The 13727-nt window shown below is 36.6% G+C and overlaps 1 protein-coding gene across 1 annotated transcript in view; it reads right to left on the reverse strand.

The window, feature by feature from the left end:
• Positions 1–3446: 3446 nt before the first annotated feature.
• The window catches only part of LOC131859078 (uncharacterized), a 31759-nt gene continuing 21478 nt past the window's right edge, over positions 3447–13727 (reverse strand). The window contains exon 3 of the mRNA XM_059212606.1: positions 3447–3682. Within this exon, the coding sequence (XP_059068589.1) occupies positions 3447–3682 (236 nt within the window). The remainder of the gene's footprint in view (positions 3683–13727) is intronic.

Consider the following 13727-nt stretch of genomic DNA (forward strand, 5'->3'; position numbering starts at 1 on the left):
ATGCTTAATCAATCTCCCTAGACCCTTAGTCAGAAGAATGAATAAGTAAGGGGCTAGGGGGTCCCCCTGGCGAAGACCCCTAGAAGCACCAAACAGCTCAGTATGATCTCCATTGATTAGCATCGAGAAAGATGTAGACATAACACAACTCATGACCCATTGGATCCATTCATCAATAAAGCCAAACGCCCTGAGAATCTTCTGGAGGAAGGACCAACGAACTCTATCGTAAGCCTTAGCCATATCTAGCTTAATAAACATATCTTTTTCCTTGGAAATTTCCATAGAGTGAATAGTCTCTATAGCAATGACCACCCTGTCCAAGATTTGGCGCCCTTCCACAAACCCACTTTGCTCCTCTGAGATAACATCCCCTAGACACGTTTTCAACCTATCCACTATCAGCTTAGAGATGATCTTGTAAATCACATTGCAAAAAGAGATAGGTCAGAATTGGCCTAATCGGTCAGCCCCATCACATTTTGGGATGAGTGCAATGAAAGTCGCATTCAAGGTCCGAAGCATCTGCTTATTCCTCTGGGACTCCTGAACTACTTCCCATAAATCCAGTTTAATAATATCCCAGAAATCTTGAAAGAATTCAATCGGGAACCCATCTGGTCCAGGAGCCTTTCCCTTTCTCATGTGAAACACAATCCTCTCTATTTCTTCCAGTGAAATGGGACCCATTAGTTTTTCATTCATCTCCCTAGTAACTAGAGAAGGGATGCAATCAAGAACTTGATTCTCCTCCACCGAATCCCCTTGAGAATCCTCCTTGAAGAGGGATCAGAAATAAAGTAAAGACTCCCTAGAAATCTCCTACATGGATAAAAGTTGCTCCCCTCTATCATTAACCAGAACCAGTATGGCATTTCCATGTCTTCTTGCTTTCACTAAGTTGAAGAAGAAGGTAGTGTTCTTATCCCCCTCTTAAAGCCAATCAATACGAGCTCTCTATTTCTAGTAAATTTCCCCCCTAAACTCCCATTCCTTAAGAGCCTTGACAACCTTGTCTTCCTCCCTAAGCAAGGCTTCAAAAAAACCATGCTCTCTGATGTTGCTGGTGATGCCATTCAACACTATCTGAGCAGCTTTCTTAGCATGAAAAATATTCCCGAAACCCTGACGGTTCCATTGTTTAAGCTGAAGCTTAACAAATTGCAGCTGCTTGGAAAAAGTGTACATAACAGTGCCAAAGGCTGGCCTCCCTTTCCTCCACCACTCCACTACTAGAGTCTGTAAAGAAGGATCCTGAAGCCACATAAGTTGGAATTTGAAAGAAGGAGAGTGAGCGACCTGAGCAGAAGAAGAAACCAACTTTATGGTCTAGTGATCGGACCCTCTTCAGTCAAGAATCTCCGAGCTTGTGGACCACTCCCCACCAATCCAAAAACTAGAAACCAGAAAATGATCCAGCCTTTCCACAATCCAATACTCCCCTACTCTCCTATTGTTCCAGGTGAATAGACCATTACTAGGCTTAATGTCAACAAGATGCAATGAAACTATATTATCCCAAAAAAGGAAAGACGAAGGTTCTAACTGCATAACACCCTCCTTCTTCTCACTCAACTCAAGGATGGCATTGAAATTGCCCACCATAATCCAAGGATGAAAGGGGACCAACCTCCGCATACAAGAGATATGGGACCATAAGTTCTGCTTACCCTGAAGATCAGTGGGGGCATAGATGTTAGTAACCAGGATATATTCCCCAGTGTCAAGACTAGAGACAACCCCGGATAACGAAGATCTGGAGGCCCCCCACTAGACAGGGCGAATCCTTAGAGGGTTCCAAAGATAGGCCACCCCTCCCGAGGAGCCCATAGCCCCAATACACTGACACTGGCATCTCCCCCAAAGCTTTAGCACCAGATCCATCATACTTTCCACAGAAAGTTTTGTCTCCTGGAAAAAAAGGATATCAAGAGAATGGCTCCTTATCAACTCCCGAACAACTTTTTGTCTAGGGTCGTTGTTCAAGCCCCTCACATTCTATGATAAAACAATCATTTAGGGGGATTGGAAAAGTGAGAATCCAGAGTCTTTACTGACCCTGACTCAACCAAATTCTCCCCCATCAATTTAATCTTCTCCAAGTCCTTTTTTCTGCCAACCTTTGAATTCTTCTCCGATGATCCTTTCTTAATGTCCTTCTGGTGGAGACCCAAATGTGAGCCCATCTTGTTACTTTTGGCCCCAACAGCTTCCAGTTTTTGAGCTAAAGGAGAGACCTCCCCCCAGCCAACTCCACTATAGCAATAGGAATGGTCCCCAACTTAGCCACAACTGGATGATCCATCTCCATTTTCTGGCTCCCAGCAATTTGCAAAGCCTGGGTTGAGTCCAATTCATACTATCATTGACCAACCCTGGTGCACCCTGATCCAAAGAAGTCAGCCCAGGGTTCACCTCTTGTTGGGTGAGGTCATCTAGGGGTTCAAACCTATTAAAGGTATCCTCCTCCTGTCTCTCTTATAGGGGCCTCTTTTGTCCCCAATTCCTGTTCTTTATCTTAACTGGGACAAAACCATCAGAACCCACAACTTCCCCAGTCATGGCGGCTTTTCCTTTATCAGCCCCATTTGTGTTATGGGTCGGCTGTTGAGATTGGTGCACCATCAGTTTGTACCTAGGACACTTGCGCTGCAAGTGACCGTACTCATGACATAGATGACACCGAAAAGGTAAAGTCTCATAATCTAGCTATTGAACCCAGGAATAAGAACCCGCACACATATCTATAGCATCTGGCAGAGGCTTACTAAGATCAATTTCAACACAGATACGAGAGAAGGTCATAACCCTTCTCCCCAGGGTTTGTGATGAGGCTCCAACTAGCCTCCCAAGCACTAAAGCAAGCATCTGTAGCACATCCTCCCGACAACATTCCACTGGAAGACGTGGTAAACAGACCCATACTAGGACCCTATTTGGGAGTTCCTCCAAAGGGTTGAACCCTACATGCCAAGGTTTGATGAACAACCCCATCTAGTTGTAAAAATATGACCCTCCTTCAAAAACCCTACTCTGATCCTCCATGCAATTGAAGGCAACCATGAAGTAGTTGATTTCCAATAACATAACCTCCATCTCCCCTTCAGGAGCCCAAGATCTCTGAGCCCAATTCTCCAAAAACTGTAGAGAAACCCTCATCCCCAAAAACTTGTAGTATAACGAATGTTTAGAAATGTAATCGACATCTTCCGCTATCATCTCTGGAGGAATACTCAACTTTGATCTCTTGCTGCACTTCTCCAGGCAACCATTAATCTTCGAGATCCGAGAACCCCCAGCACTTCCAGCCCCGGATTTTGAGGCAAAAAGGTTATTATCAAAGGTCTTTACATTTTGGGGTGGAGATTTAAAACCTACCACAACCCAGAAATCCATATCGTGAGGCACCTTCGAGGCCTCTCCATTAGATCTAGCCATCGCACCACTCAGAGATCCCACCTCCCGAAAAAACTAGCCATGGACACCACACTCCCTTGCAACCACACACCCTCTCCCCACCATGTATCATGAACCCCCCACTGCCCTTCCCCACAAACAGGATGTAGTTCCGCAAGAACCCCGAGCCCCTGCCTCCCACAGCACCCCCCCCCCACCCACAGCCACCGCTCTACCTTCACCCCTATAGCCCTGAAGAAAACCCCTCCCACAGCAACACCCCTGACTGCAAGCACCACCCTCGTGCTGCCGCACCAGCATGCAGGCTCCTCCTACAAGCTAGGGCTGTGATACCCTAGCCCACGTTCGGCTCCCTCCACACGCAGCGCCATCCTTTCCCCAACATAATATTTTCATTTACTTTAATTAAATGATCTTTATTATTTAATTAAATTCAATTTTGGATTGTATTTGGTATTGCATATCCTCCTCCCTTTTTCTTTTATCGTTAATGGCTCTTCTCGTAGCCTTTTCAAAGCTTTTAACAGAATACGACAGGGAGACCCGCTTTCTCCATTGTTATTTGTGCTGATGGCAGAGGTTCTTGGTAGGATTATAAAAAGGAAATTATCTTAGTGAGTGTGTAAAGGGATTAAGGTACATAGAGACCTGGATCCTATTACTCATTTGCAATTTGTGGATGACACTATTTTGTTTGGGGAGGCGACTTTGCATGAAGCGGCAATGATCAAAGATACTTTGGATGAATATGTGTTGGCTTCAGGACAACACATGAATAAATAGAAGTCTCAGGTGTTTTTCATTAATACTTGTAAAAGGGTCCAAAGAAGGATCACCAACATTTTGGAATTTCATATTACCTCATTCCCCATGACTAACTTGGGAGTTCCACTATTTATAGGACACAGAAAGTCGCTTATGTGGGAAGATGTTATCAATAATTGTTGGATGAAGGCTTTGATGTGGAAGAATAAATGGCTCACTTGGGCTAGGTGGATTAAGATGATCAAGTTAGTTTTGTTGGTTGTACCCATTTACACCATGTCATGCTTTAGGCTCTCAATGAGGGCTATTGGGGCTCTGGTTGGCTTCTTGAGAAAATTTCTATGGGAAGGATCCAAGGAGGCGAGAAAGATTTCATTAATCAATTGGGATCCCGCGTGTTTAATAAAGCCATTGTATGGACTTAAACAAGCACCTAAAGCTTGGTATGCTAGATTAGATAGATATCTGCTACAACAAAATTTCAGGAAAGAAACTACTGACAACAATCTTTATTCTAAGGTTCAAGGTAACAAGTTGTTGATCTTTGTTGTCTCTGTTCATGATATTATATATGGAGAAAGTGATGGTCTATGTAAAGAGTTTGCTGAAGAGATGCAGAAGGAATTTGAAATTTTAATGATTGGTGAATTGTCATTCTTTCTTGGTCTACAAGTTAGTTAGAGGATGAAATTTTCATTTTTCAAGCTAAATATGTCAAAGAGATGTTAAACAAGTTCAAAATGGAGAATTGTAAACTGGTTACTACCCCTTTAACTGTTGGTAGTAAATTGAGTAAAGATAATGTATCTCCTGAAGTTGATTAGAAGTATTATGGATCTATGATTGGAGGATTGTTATATTTAATTGCATATAGACCAAATATCATGCAAGTTATCTATTTAGTTGCTAGAATTCAAGCTAATCCGAAGCAGTCACATGAGGAAGTTGTAAAGAGGATTTTTAGGTACTTGAAAGGGAGTCTGGATTTTGATCTTTTCTATAAGAAGAATGAAGAATTTATGCTAAAAGAATACACAAATGTTGATTGGGCCAAAAGTATTGATGACAGGAAAGTTACTAATGGTGGTGCATTTTTCTTAGGAGATAGGTTGGTTTCTTGGTTAAATAAAAAGCGGGATTGAGTATCATTATCTACTACAAGAATCATAATACATAGTAGTAGCATCCTTTTGTACTCAAGTTATGTGGATGAAACAAACTCTTAAAGATATATATTAGAATGGTATATGATGAATTTAATCCAATTATGTGTGGTAATATAGTCAATGCTACAAACATTTCAAAGAATTCGGTAATGCATTCAAGTACTAAACATATCTCAATCCAATATCATTTCTTAAGGGACAAGGTTGTAGAAAAGGAAGCCAAATTGGAGTCTATTTCTACAAAAGAACGGGTTGTAGATATTTTTACTAAGGCATCGGCGAAGGATAAATTTATCTTAAGAAAAAACTAGGGTTTAATGCCCCTCCTTTTTGATAGGGGGAGATGATTTTATGTGCTCAAGTGTTGTCATCAATGACAAAGGGGGGGATTGTTGGAAATATGAGTTTGTATGGTTGTCATTGATATCAAACTTGGTTGTCCACATGGATTCTATTCTGAATATGTTCATGTTATTGCCGTTGAATTTGATATTTGGGTGTTGTTTGTGGCAATTTGGTTTTGGTTTGCAGAAGTTGGTTGTTTTTGTTCTTTGACAGTAAGAGTGTCCATTAGACTGGTTTGAAAAGTCTTCAGTAGCGTTCGAATATGTTGAAGTTTGTGTTGTGGTTTAGTAGTAATTTTTTTGTGGCTCGTGTAGTATTCTTAGTGTTTTTACTAGTTTTGTTTTGTTCCACAAGAGAGATATGATGATTTGTGTTAGGAATATTCAATTGTGTTTTAGTTTGTTGTGTTTAGATAGATTATCTTGTTTGTATCATGCCCTTTCATCTGGGTATGCATTGGAGATTAAGTTAGAATTTTTTTATGGGTCTCACCATTCTATGTGGAGATCTGCATGGCATAATTTGTGTAAACACCTAAAATTGTCCCACGCTTGCAAACACCAACTTTACTACTTATTCCTCTATATTAATTAAATAATTTAAATTATTTAATTAATCTAATTTTATTCTTTGGAATTAATATTCCCCTTTCATTTTAAATTAATTATTCAACTCCCTCTTAATCATTTAATCAACTGACCATTCCCTCTTAAAATTAATCAAATAATTTTATTATTTTTATTAATCTTGATTATTTACTTTAATTAAATGATCTTTATTGTTTAATTAAATTTAATTTCTATTTTCGCATAATTAAATAATTTCTTTAAATTATTTGATTATCTAATGATGTCCTCTAAATTAAATAGATTTGATAAATTTATTTAATCTAAATTTCACTTCTTTTCAAATAAATCAAATTTCCCCCAAATTTGAGTTCATTTCATTTCCCATTAATTTCCATTTTAACATTTTAAAAAATCTAAATTCAAATGACATTTCATTTTAATTTCCTACATCACGTGTCAAATTCTTAACTATCATCAACTTCTATTTAACTACCCACTCAACCTTTTATGACTACTCAATTAAATCAGTCAAATATTGAATCAAACTTCTTAACTAATCAATCAATCTTGTTCAACTTCCAATCAAATCACTTAACTATTCAATCAATTCTCTTAACTCCTCAATCAATCCAGTTGATCTCTTAATCAATTTGATCTAACTGAATCATGCAAGTAGTTCACATTGTAATCATCACTCATCAAGTTGTCTCATCAAATCTCTACCATTGATTAATTCTTTTCTCAAATTGATCTCAATGCTTTTATCAATCCTTTCAAAATCTATAAATTTTGCATCAATGCTTTAGTTTCGTTAACGATATTCTTCAAATTCTTGTGCCTAAATTCTATAGGTTTCGTGCAACTTTGAGAGCACTACCATATTGCACATCAAGGAGGAGATGAGAAATGAAGAGTACATATACTGGAGTTGACATTAGATTCATTACTTAATTTTTCTGTTGTTGATTTTCACTATCATTCTCTATTGTTGTTACAATCAAATTACTTAATTAGATTAGATTTTATGTTTTCCTATTTATTTGATTAATGTCAATGAATTTCTCTCATACGCATTCTATCATCCTACCTCCATTCCTCGGCATACTGGGGCATCTTTCTCATTTTTTCTTTGAAACAATGTTATTTCAAACATTGTCTCAAAGAGGGGCAAAATGTAGACACCTACAATTATCACATGCCTGCAAACACCAATTTTACTAATTATTCCTATATATTAATTAAATAATTCTAATTATTCAATTAATCTAATTTTATTCTTCGGAATCAATATTCGCCTCTCATTTTAAATTAACTATTCAACTCCTCTCTTAATTATTTAATCAATTGACCATTCCCACTTAAAATTAATTAAAAAAATTTATTATTTAATTAATCTCGATTATTTGCTTTAATTAAATGATCTGTATTGTTTAATTAAATTCAATTTTGAACTGTATTTGGTATTGCATATCCTCTCATTTTTCTTCTATTATTATTGGCTCTTCTAGTGGCTTTTTTAAAGCCTTTAACAGACTACAAGAGAGAGACCCACTTTCTCCATTGCTATTTGTGTTGATGGCAGAGGTTCTTGGTGGGAATATAAAAAGGGAATTCTCTCACCAAGTGTGGAAAGGGATTATAGAGATCTGGATCCTATTACTCATTCATTATGTTGTGGATGACACTATTTTGTTTAGGGATGTGACTTTGCATGAAGTGGCAGTGATCAAAGATACTCTGGATGAATATGCATTGACTTCAGACAACACATGAATAAATAGAAGTCTCTGGTGTTTTCCATGAATACTTGTAGAAGGGTCCAAAGAAGGATCACCAACATTTTGGAATTTTAAATTGCCTCATTCCCCATGAATAACTTGGGAGTTCCACTATTTATAGGACATAGCAAGTCGCTTATGTGGGAAGATGCTATCAATAATTGTTAGATGAAGGCTTTGATGTGGAAGAATAAATGGCTCACTCAGGCTGAGCATATTCAGACGATCAAGTCAGTTATGTCGGTTGTACCCATTTACACCATGTCATGCTTTAGGCTCTCAATGAGGGCTATTGGGGCTCTGGTTGACTTCTTGAGAAAAATTCTTTGGGAAGGATCCAAGGAGGCGAGAAAGATTTCATTAATCATTTGGGATATCACATGTTTAATAAAGGCATTGTATAGACTTAAACAAGAACCTAAAGCTTGGTATGCTAGATTAGATAGATATCTACTACAACAAAATTTTAGGAAAGAAATTGTTGACAACAATCTTTATTCTAAGGTTGAAGGTAATAAGTTGTTGATCTAAGGTTGAAAGTAACAAGTTGTTTATGTTTATGGTCAAATGGAGCTTTCAAACGAGAAGTGAAAATTTATTTGATTTCTTGCTATCATGGTCGATGGATAGACTGTATTCGAAATGGGGTGATCTATGGCTAGTAGGCTTGTCCTTTATTTTTTGACAGCTCTGGAAAGAAAGAAACAAAAGGGTCTTCAAGGAAGAGTATTAATCAATATATATCATCACAGGGAGAATTAAAAATGTGATAGTTGAAGTGTTCAATGGGAGATTGCAAGGCAAGCACATTAAGGTTTTCTCAAAATGGGACAGTTGATGGAAGAGAAATGGAATACATTGAAGGTAGGAGATTGTCAGATCATGGATAGTCGGTCAAGGAGGAAAAGGGTGCGTTGGCTGGCTCCTAAGTAGGGATGGGTTAAATTAAACTTTAATGGGGCTAGCAAGGTGAATCCTGGTGACTCTCAATTTGGGGATATTGTTAGGAATGAGTTGGTAGGGTTGGTGTCAGCGGTCATGGGCTTTATGATAATTGCGACCAATAATGAGGTTGAACTGAATGCTTTGGAAAATATATTAGAGATGTTTTTTGATCAGGGTGTTTCTAAAATTTTAATCAAAGGTTCTCAAGTGGTTATTAATGGAGTGATGAAGTCCCATTTCAATAACTGGAGACTTGACCAATGGCTACTTGCAATTTGGGACAAGTTGGACAAATTCTTAGAATTTAGTATTAGACACACATTCAGAGAAGGGAATAGGGCGGCAGAGTGACTCGCATGTGAAGGGATTGGGAGTCGTAAGGAGGTAGTCGAGGTGGATGAGAGGATAGTGCAGAAGGAGTTGATGGATATCATACTAGTGGAGTTGGATTAGGGGAAGTGCATTCATGAGTCGGGATTGGCTGAGTTGCTCTTCTTTTTAGGTCTAGGTGGTAGATAGTTGGAGGTCATATGTATGGAAAGTAAGATTCTAGAATTGATTTTCCAACTTTGAGGGATTTCCCGTAGATATGGCATCTAGATTTCGAGAAGATAAGTACCAGACGGTCGAAGTGCTTCGGGATAGGGGTGAGAAGATAAGCTTTCTGATGGTTCGAAGGCGGATTGGATTTCTATTCAAGGAGGGCATAGTTGGCAGTATTGAAACATAGTGTTTAAAGATCAAAATTGATATGGTTGCATCTTTCAGAGTGGAATACTTGTGCACCAAGAAGGATGGGGTTGCCGAGGCATTGGAGGAAAAAATTAGTAGGTTTTTCAATAAGGCAAACGACAAGGATAAGGAAACCGTCATCCAAATACTGGGCATAGACTTCTAGAGTGACGGACATGTGCATGATGGGGTGTTGTTAGAAGTGTTGTTTGACCCAATCGTACATATTTTTGGTTACCTTGTCTCTTCATTCGGGGTTGTGCATAGAATGGTCTGAGAGGATCTGGTGGGCGTGGTCAAGACCTGTCTAAATAAATTCAAACCTATTTCTAGAGTCTAGTGTCATGGTTGGGTATTTTGATCTTAACGCTAAGGGTGTGAAGACAAAGATGAAGAAGGCATGGTCCCTGTACAAATCTGGGGTGGGCAAGGAGTATAGCTTGGATAAGTTTGAGACCTTTATGAGGGAGAACAACGAGATCATGATTGAAGACATGGTTGCTAGGTTGGTAGAGCTTGGCAATGGGATTGTGTATCTGTATCACTAAGAGCTATGCTCTGAGCGCTAAGTTATGTTATGTAATTATTTTGCTTTAATAGAAGGGTACTACCCCCTTAGGCAGATATTACTTAAAAAAAATTAAATTAAATTAAATTCATATTTTACCATAATTAAATATTTTCTTTAAATTATTTGATTATCTTATTATATCCTCTAAATTAAATAAATTTCATAAATTTATTTAATCTAATTTCCCCTTCATTAATTCAACTTTCTCTTCAAATTCAAACTCAATTCATTTTTCATTAATTTCAATTTCATTTCATATTTTTTAAAAATCAAATGAAAATTAAATGACATTTCACCTTAATTTCCTACATCACATATGGCAAAATTCCTAAATGTCATTGACTTCTAGTTAACTACCCAATCAACCTTTTCTGAATAATCATTTAAATCAGTCAACTATTCAATCAAAATTCTTAACTAATCAATCAATCTTGATCAACTCCAAATCAAATCACTTAACTATTCAATCAATTCTCGTAACTCCTCAATCAATCCAGTTGCTCTCTCAATCCATTCAGTCTAGCTGAATCATGCAGGCAGTTCACATCACAATTATCTCCCATTAAGTTGTCTCATCAAATCTCAACTGTTGATTAATTCTATTCTCAAATTGATAGCATCCATTTAATCAATCCTTTCAAAATCTATAAATTTTGTATCAATCCTTCCTTTTCGATAACCACATTCTTCAAATTTGTGTGCCTATATTCTTCAGGCATCATGCAACTTTGAGAGCCACTATCATATTACGGATCAAGGAGGAGATGATAAATGGAGAGCATGTGTATTGGAGTCTACATTAGATTTATTGATTAATTTTTTTGTTGTTATGACCAGATCAGTTAATTAAATTAGGTTTTGTGGTTTCTTGTTTATTTGATTAACATTGATGAATTTCCCTTGTACATAATTTGCTTCGAAAGATGTCTTTTTAATGAGTTTTATTGCCTATCTACACATTACATTTGATTTTGACTTAGGAGGATGTGTTAGTGTGTGTGGATCATTTGATTCATCTTGGAAGGATTTGTTATGATGCATTTGGGTCCCCTCTTTCTCCTGGAGTGGACCACCTTGAGTATTTTTGGTTTGAGTGGCTTATTTTATGCAATAATATTTATTCCAATTGTGGCCAACCCTGAGTTATTTTTTTGATGATCTATATTATATTTAAGAAGTGTGGTTGTATGTGTTGAGCAATGAAATGTGTATGATGAGAAGTGTATGTGAATGATATGAAAGAAGATTTGAGAGTGTAGATGAGTGAGAGTTAGTGAACATCTTTGAAGGTGACATATTCTATGAGACAATGCATTGAGATAGTGATAGTGATCAAAGATGTTTGTCATGATTTTAGTTGCTTGACATTGATGTTCAAGGAAATTTCATGTTCAAGAGATCCTTCTCATATCAATTCTTTTATTTTTTTGTTGTTGAATGGCAGTGGGTCCTTTAGCAACATTTTGTATCTATCCCTAAAGTAATGTGCCTTAGTTGTGCAAGTCCATGTATCTTTCCCTAAGGCAATGTGCCTTAGTTTTGCAAGTCCTTCAGGTGTTGTTTCTCCTTGGAAGTAAGCCTAAAACATTGCAATCATTTCTATTCATATTGTGATTTTTATTCTCTCCATCATTTTTCCTAGTTTGGGTTTTCCACGTAAATCTAGTGTTCATGTGTTAATGGTTAATGTGTTCTCAGTATTGTTGTTGAATGGTTAGAAGTTGTTTATAATTAATTTGTTTTGAAGTTCTAAACTGATTCACGCCCCCCTTTCAATCCTACCATAGGTTCAACATAGCTTTCTTATGTGATTATAAATTTGAAAAGATTGCCAAATTTGGAATTAAATCCAAAATGAACATGTGATTGCACCATTCAACATAAATATAAAAATAACCATACTAAAAAAGACACTAGATTTACTTGAAGAAATACCTTTGGGAAAAAACTCCACTAGAGAACACGGCAAGTATATTATTATCAAAAGAGGAAATAACACAATAATACACTTCACTACACTTCTCTAGATGATCCTAGGACTACTTGGAAACAATTAACATTGATGATTAAACAACTATGCCTTGGCTCCAATTTATAGCCAAATGGGAGAGGAAAAACCATTATTGTTTTCCCAAAATAAGGGGCCAAAACCACTTACAAAATTCCATGCCTTGGAGAATGAATAGCCAATAGGCATAATAGAATAACTCTTCAAGTGACTCCTCATGGGAACCAAACCCAAATTCACTTAGTCTTTACACATTTCAAGTGCTCTGAAGCTTGCAGTGACTATTCAAAATGCCAAATGGATAACTTTTCTTCTCCCAAACTTGATCTCCTTATGCATGATCCTTCATGTCTCATTATGGATGTGGAAAGGAGTGTATTTTATCCATTTGATTTATATTTATCAACCTCTTCATGTTAAAATCTTGAAAATGCAATTATAAATAGCCATAAAGTACAAACATTTAATATTTTCCTCACATCTCCTAGGGAACACTTTCCAAAGAACATGGAGATATATGAATGGCTTAGGATTGCAAGGTTATCCTAACAGCACATGCATGTTATGTAACATGAGTGTGATATATAACACTCTCACATTATGGCTTATATAATTTGCACACATTATGGCATGGTATAATTTACCAAGCCATAACATGTGTTATGTGTATTTCAATATAAAATCATCATATTTTCTTTAAAATATTTGATTTGTCTATTTTTTTACCCCTAATTTGGTACACTCACCCATCTTGAAAATACAATGGTTCAAAATTAGCTTGTGAAAATAAATAATTCTTTTACAATCTTACCTCTTGCATCACCTTCGTGTGTTTTACTTGTATTCCTTTGATAAAATTTACTTAAGCTTCTTATCTTGCTTGAATTATTGGGACTTGAAACTAGATTTGTAATAAAATTAAACGAGAAGGTCCTTGGTGTACTTATACTACTTGAAATTAAAATACTAATGGAATGCTCATTAATGATATAATCAATTTACCACCATTAAAATATATTTTGACTTGTCAACATGGTCTTTTTGATGACCATACACCTCCATGTCATAAAAAATAATATCTCTTGACACAAAAATTTTGAGTGAAGATTAAATACATGATTTTATTTTTGGATCTAAAAATTGTCTCTTTTGATCTACTATATGAATATAACATAAACAACCAGAAACTTTAAAATTATTAACATTAGGCATTTCTTTAAAATTATTAACATTTAGGCATTTCTTTAAAAATAATAAAATATAATAACTTACCCAAACAAATTGTTTGTAGAGGATCATACATAATCATAATGGGCCCTCCATGTACCTCCTTTAGAATATTTTCTCTTATATGTTTGTCTTTAGCACATCCTCCATAAACCTTTGTGTGTTTTTCAATTGACCTCATGCAAGCCATAAACCAATTCTTTT

This window comes from Cryptomeria japonica, chromosome 10 (assembly GCF_030272615.1).
Source record: "Cryptomeria japonica chromosome 10, Sugi_1.0, whole genome shotgun sequence".
Classification (NCBI taxonomy): domain Eukaryota; kingdom Viridiplantae; phylum Streptophyta; class Pinopsida; order Cupressales; family Cupressaceae; genus Cryptomeria; species Cryptomeria japonica.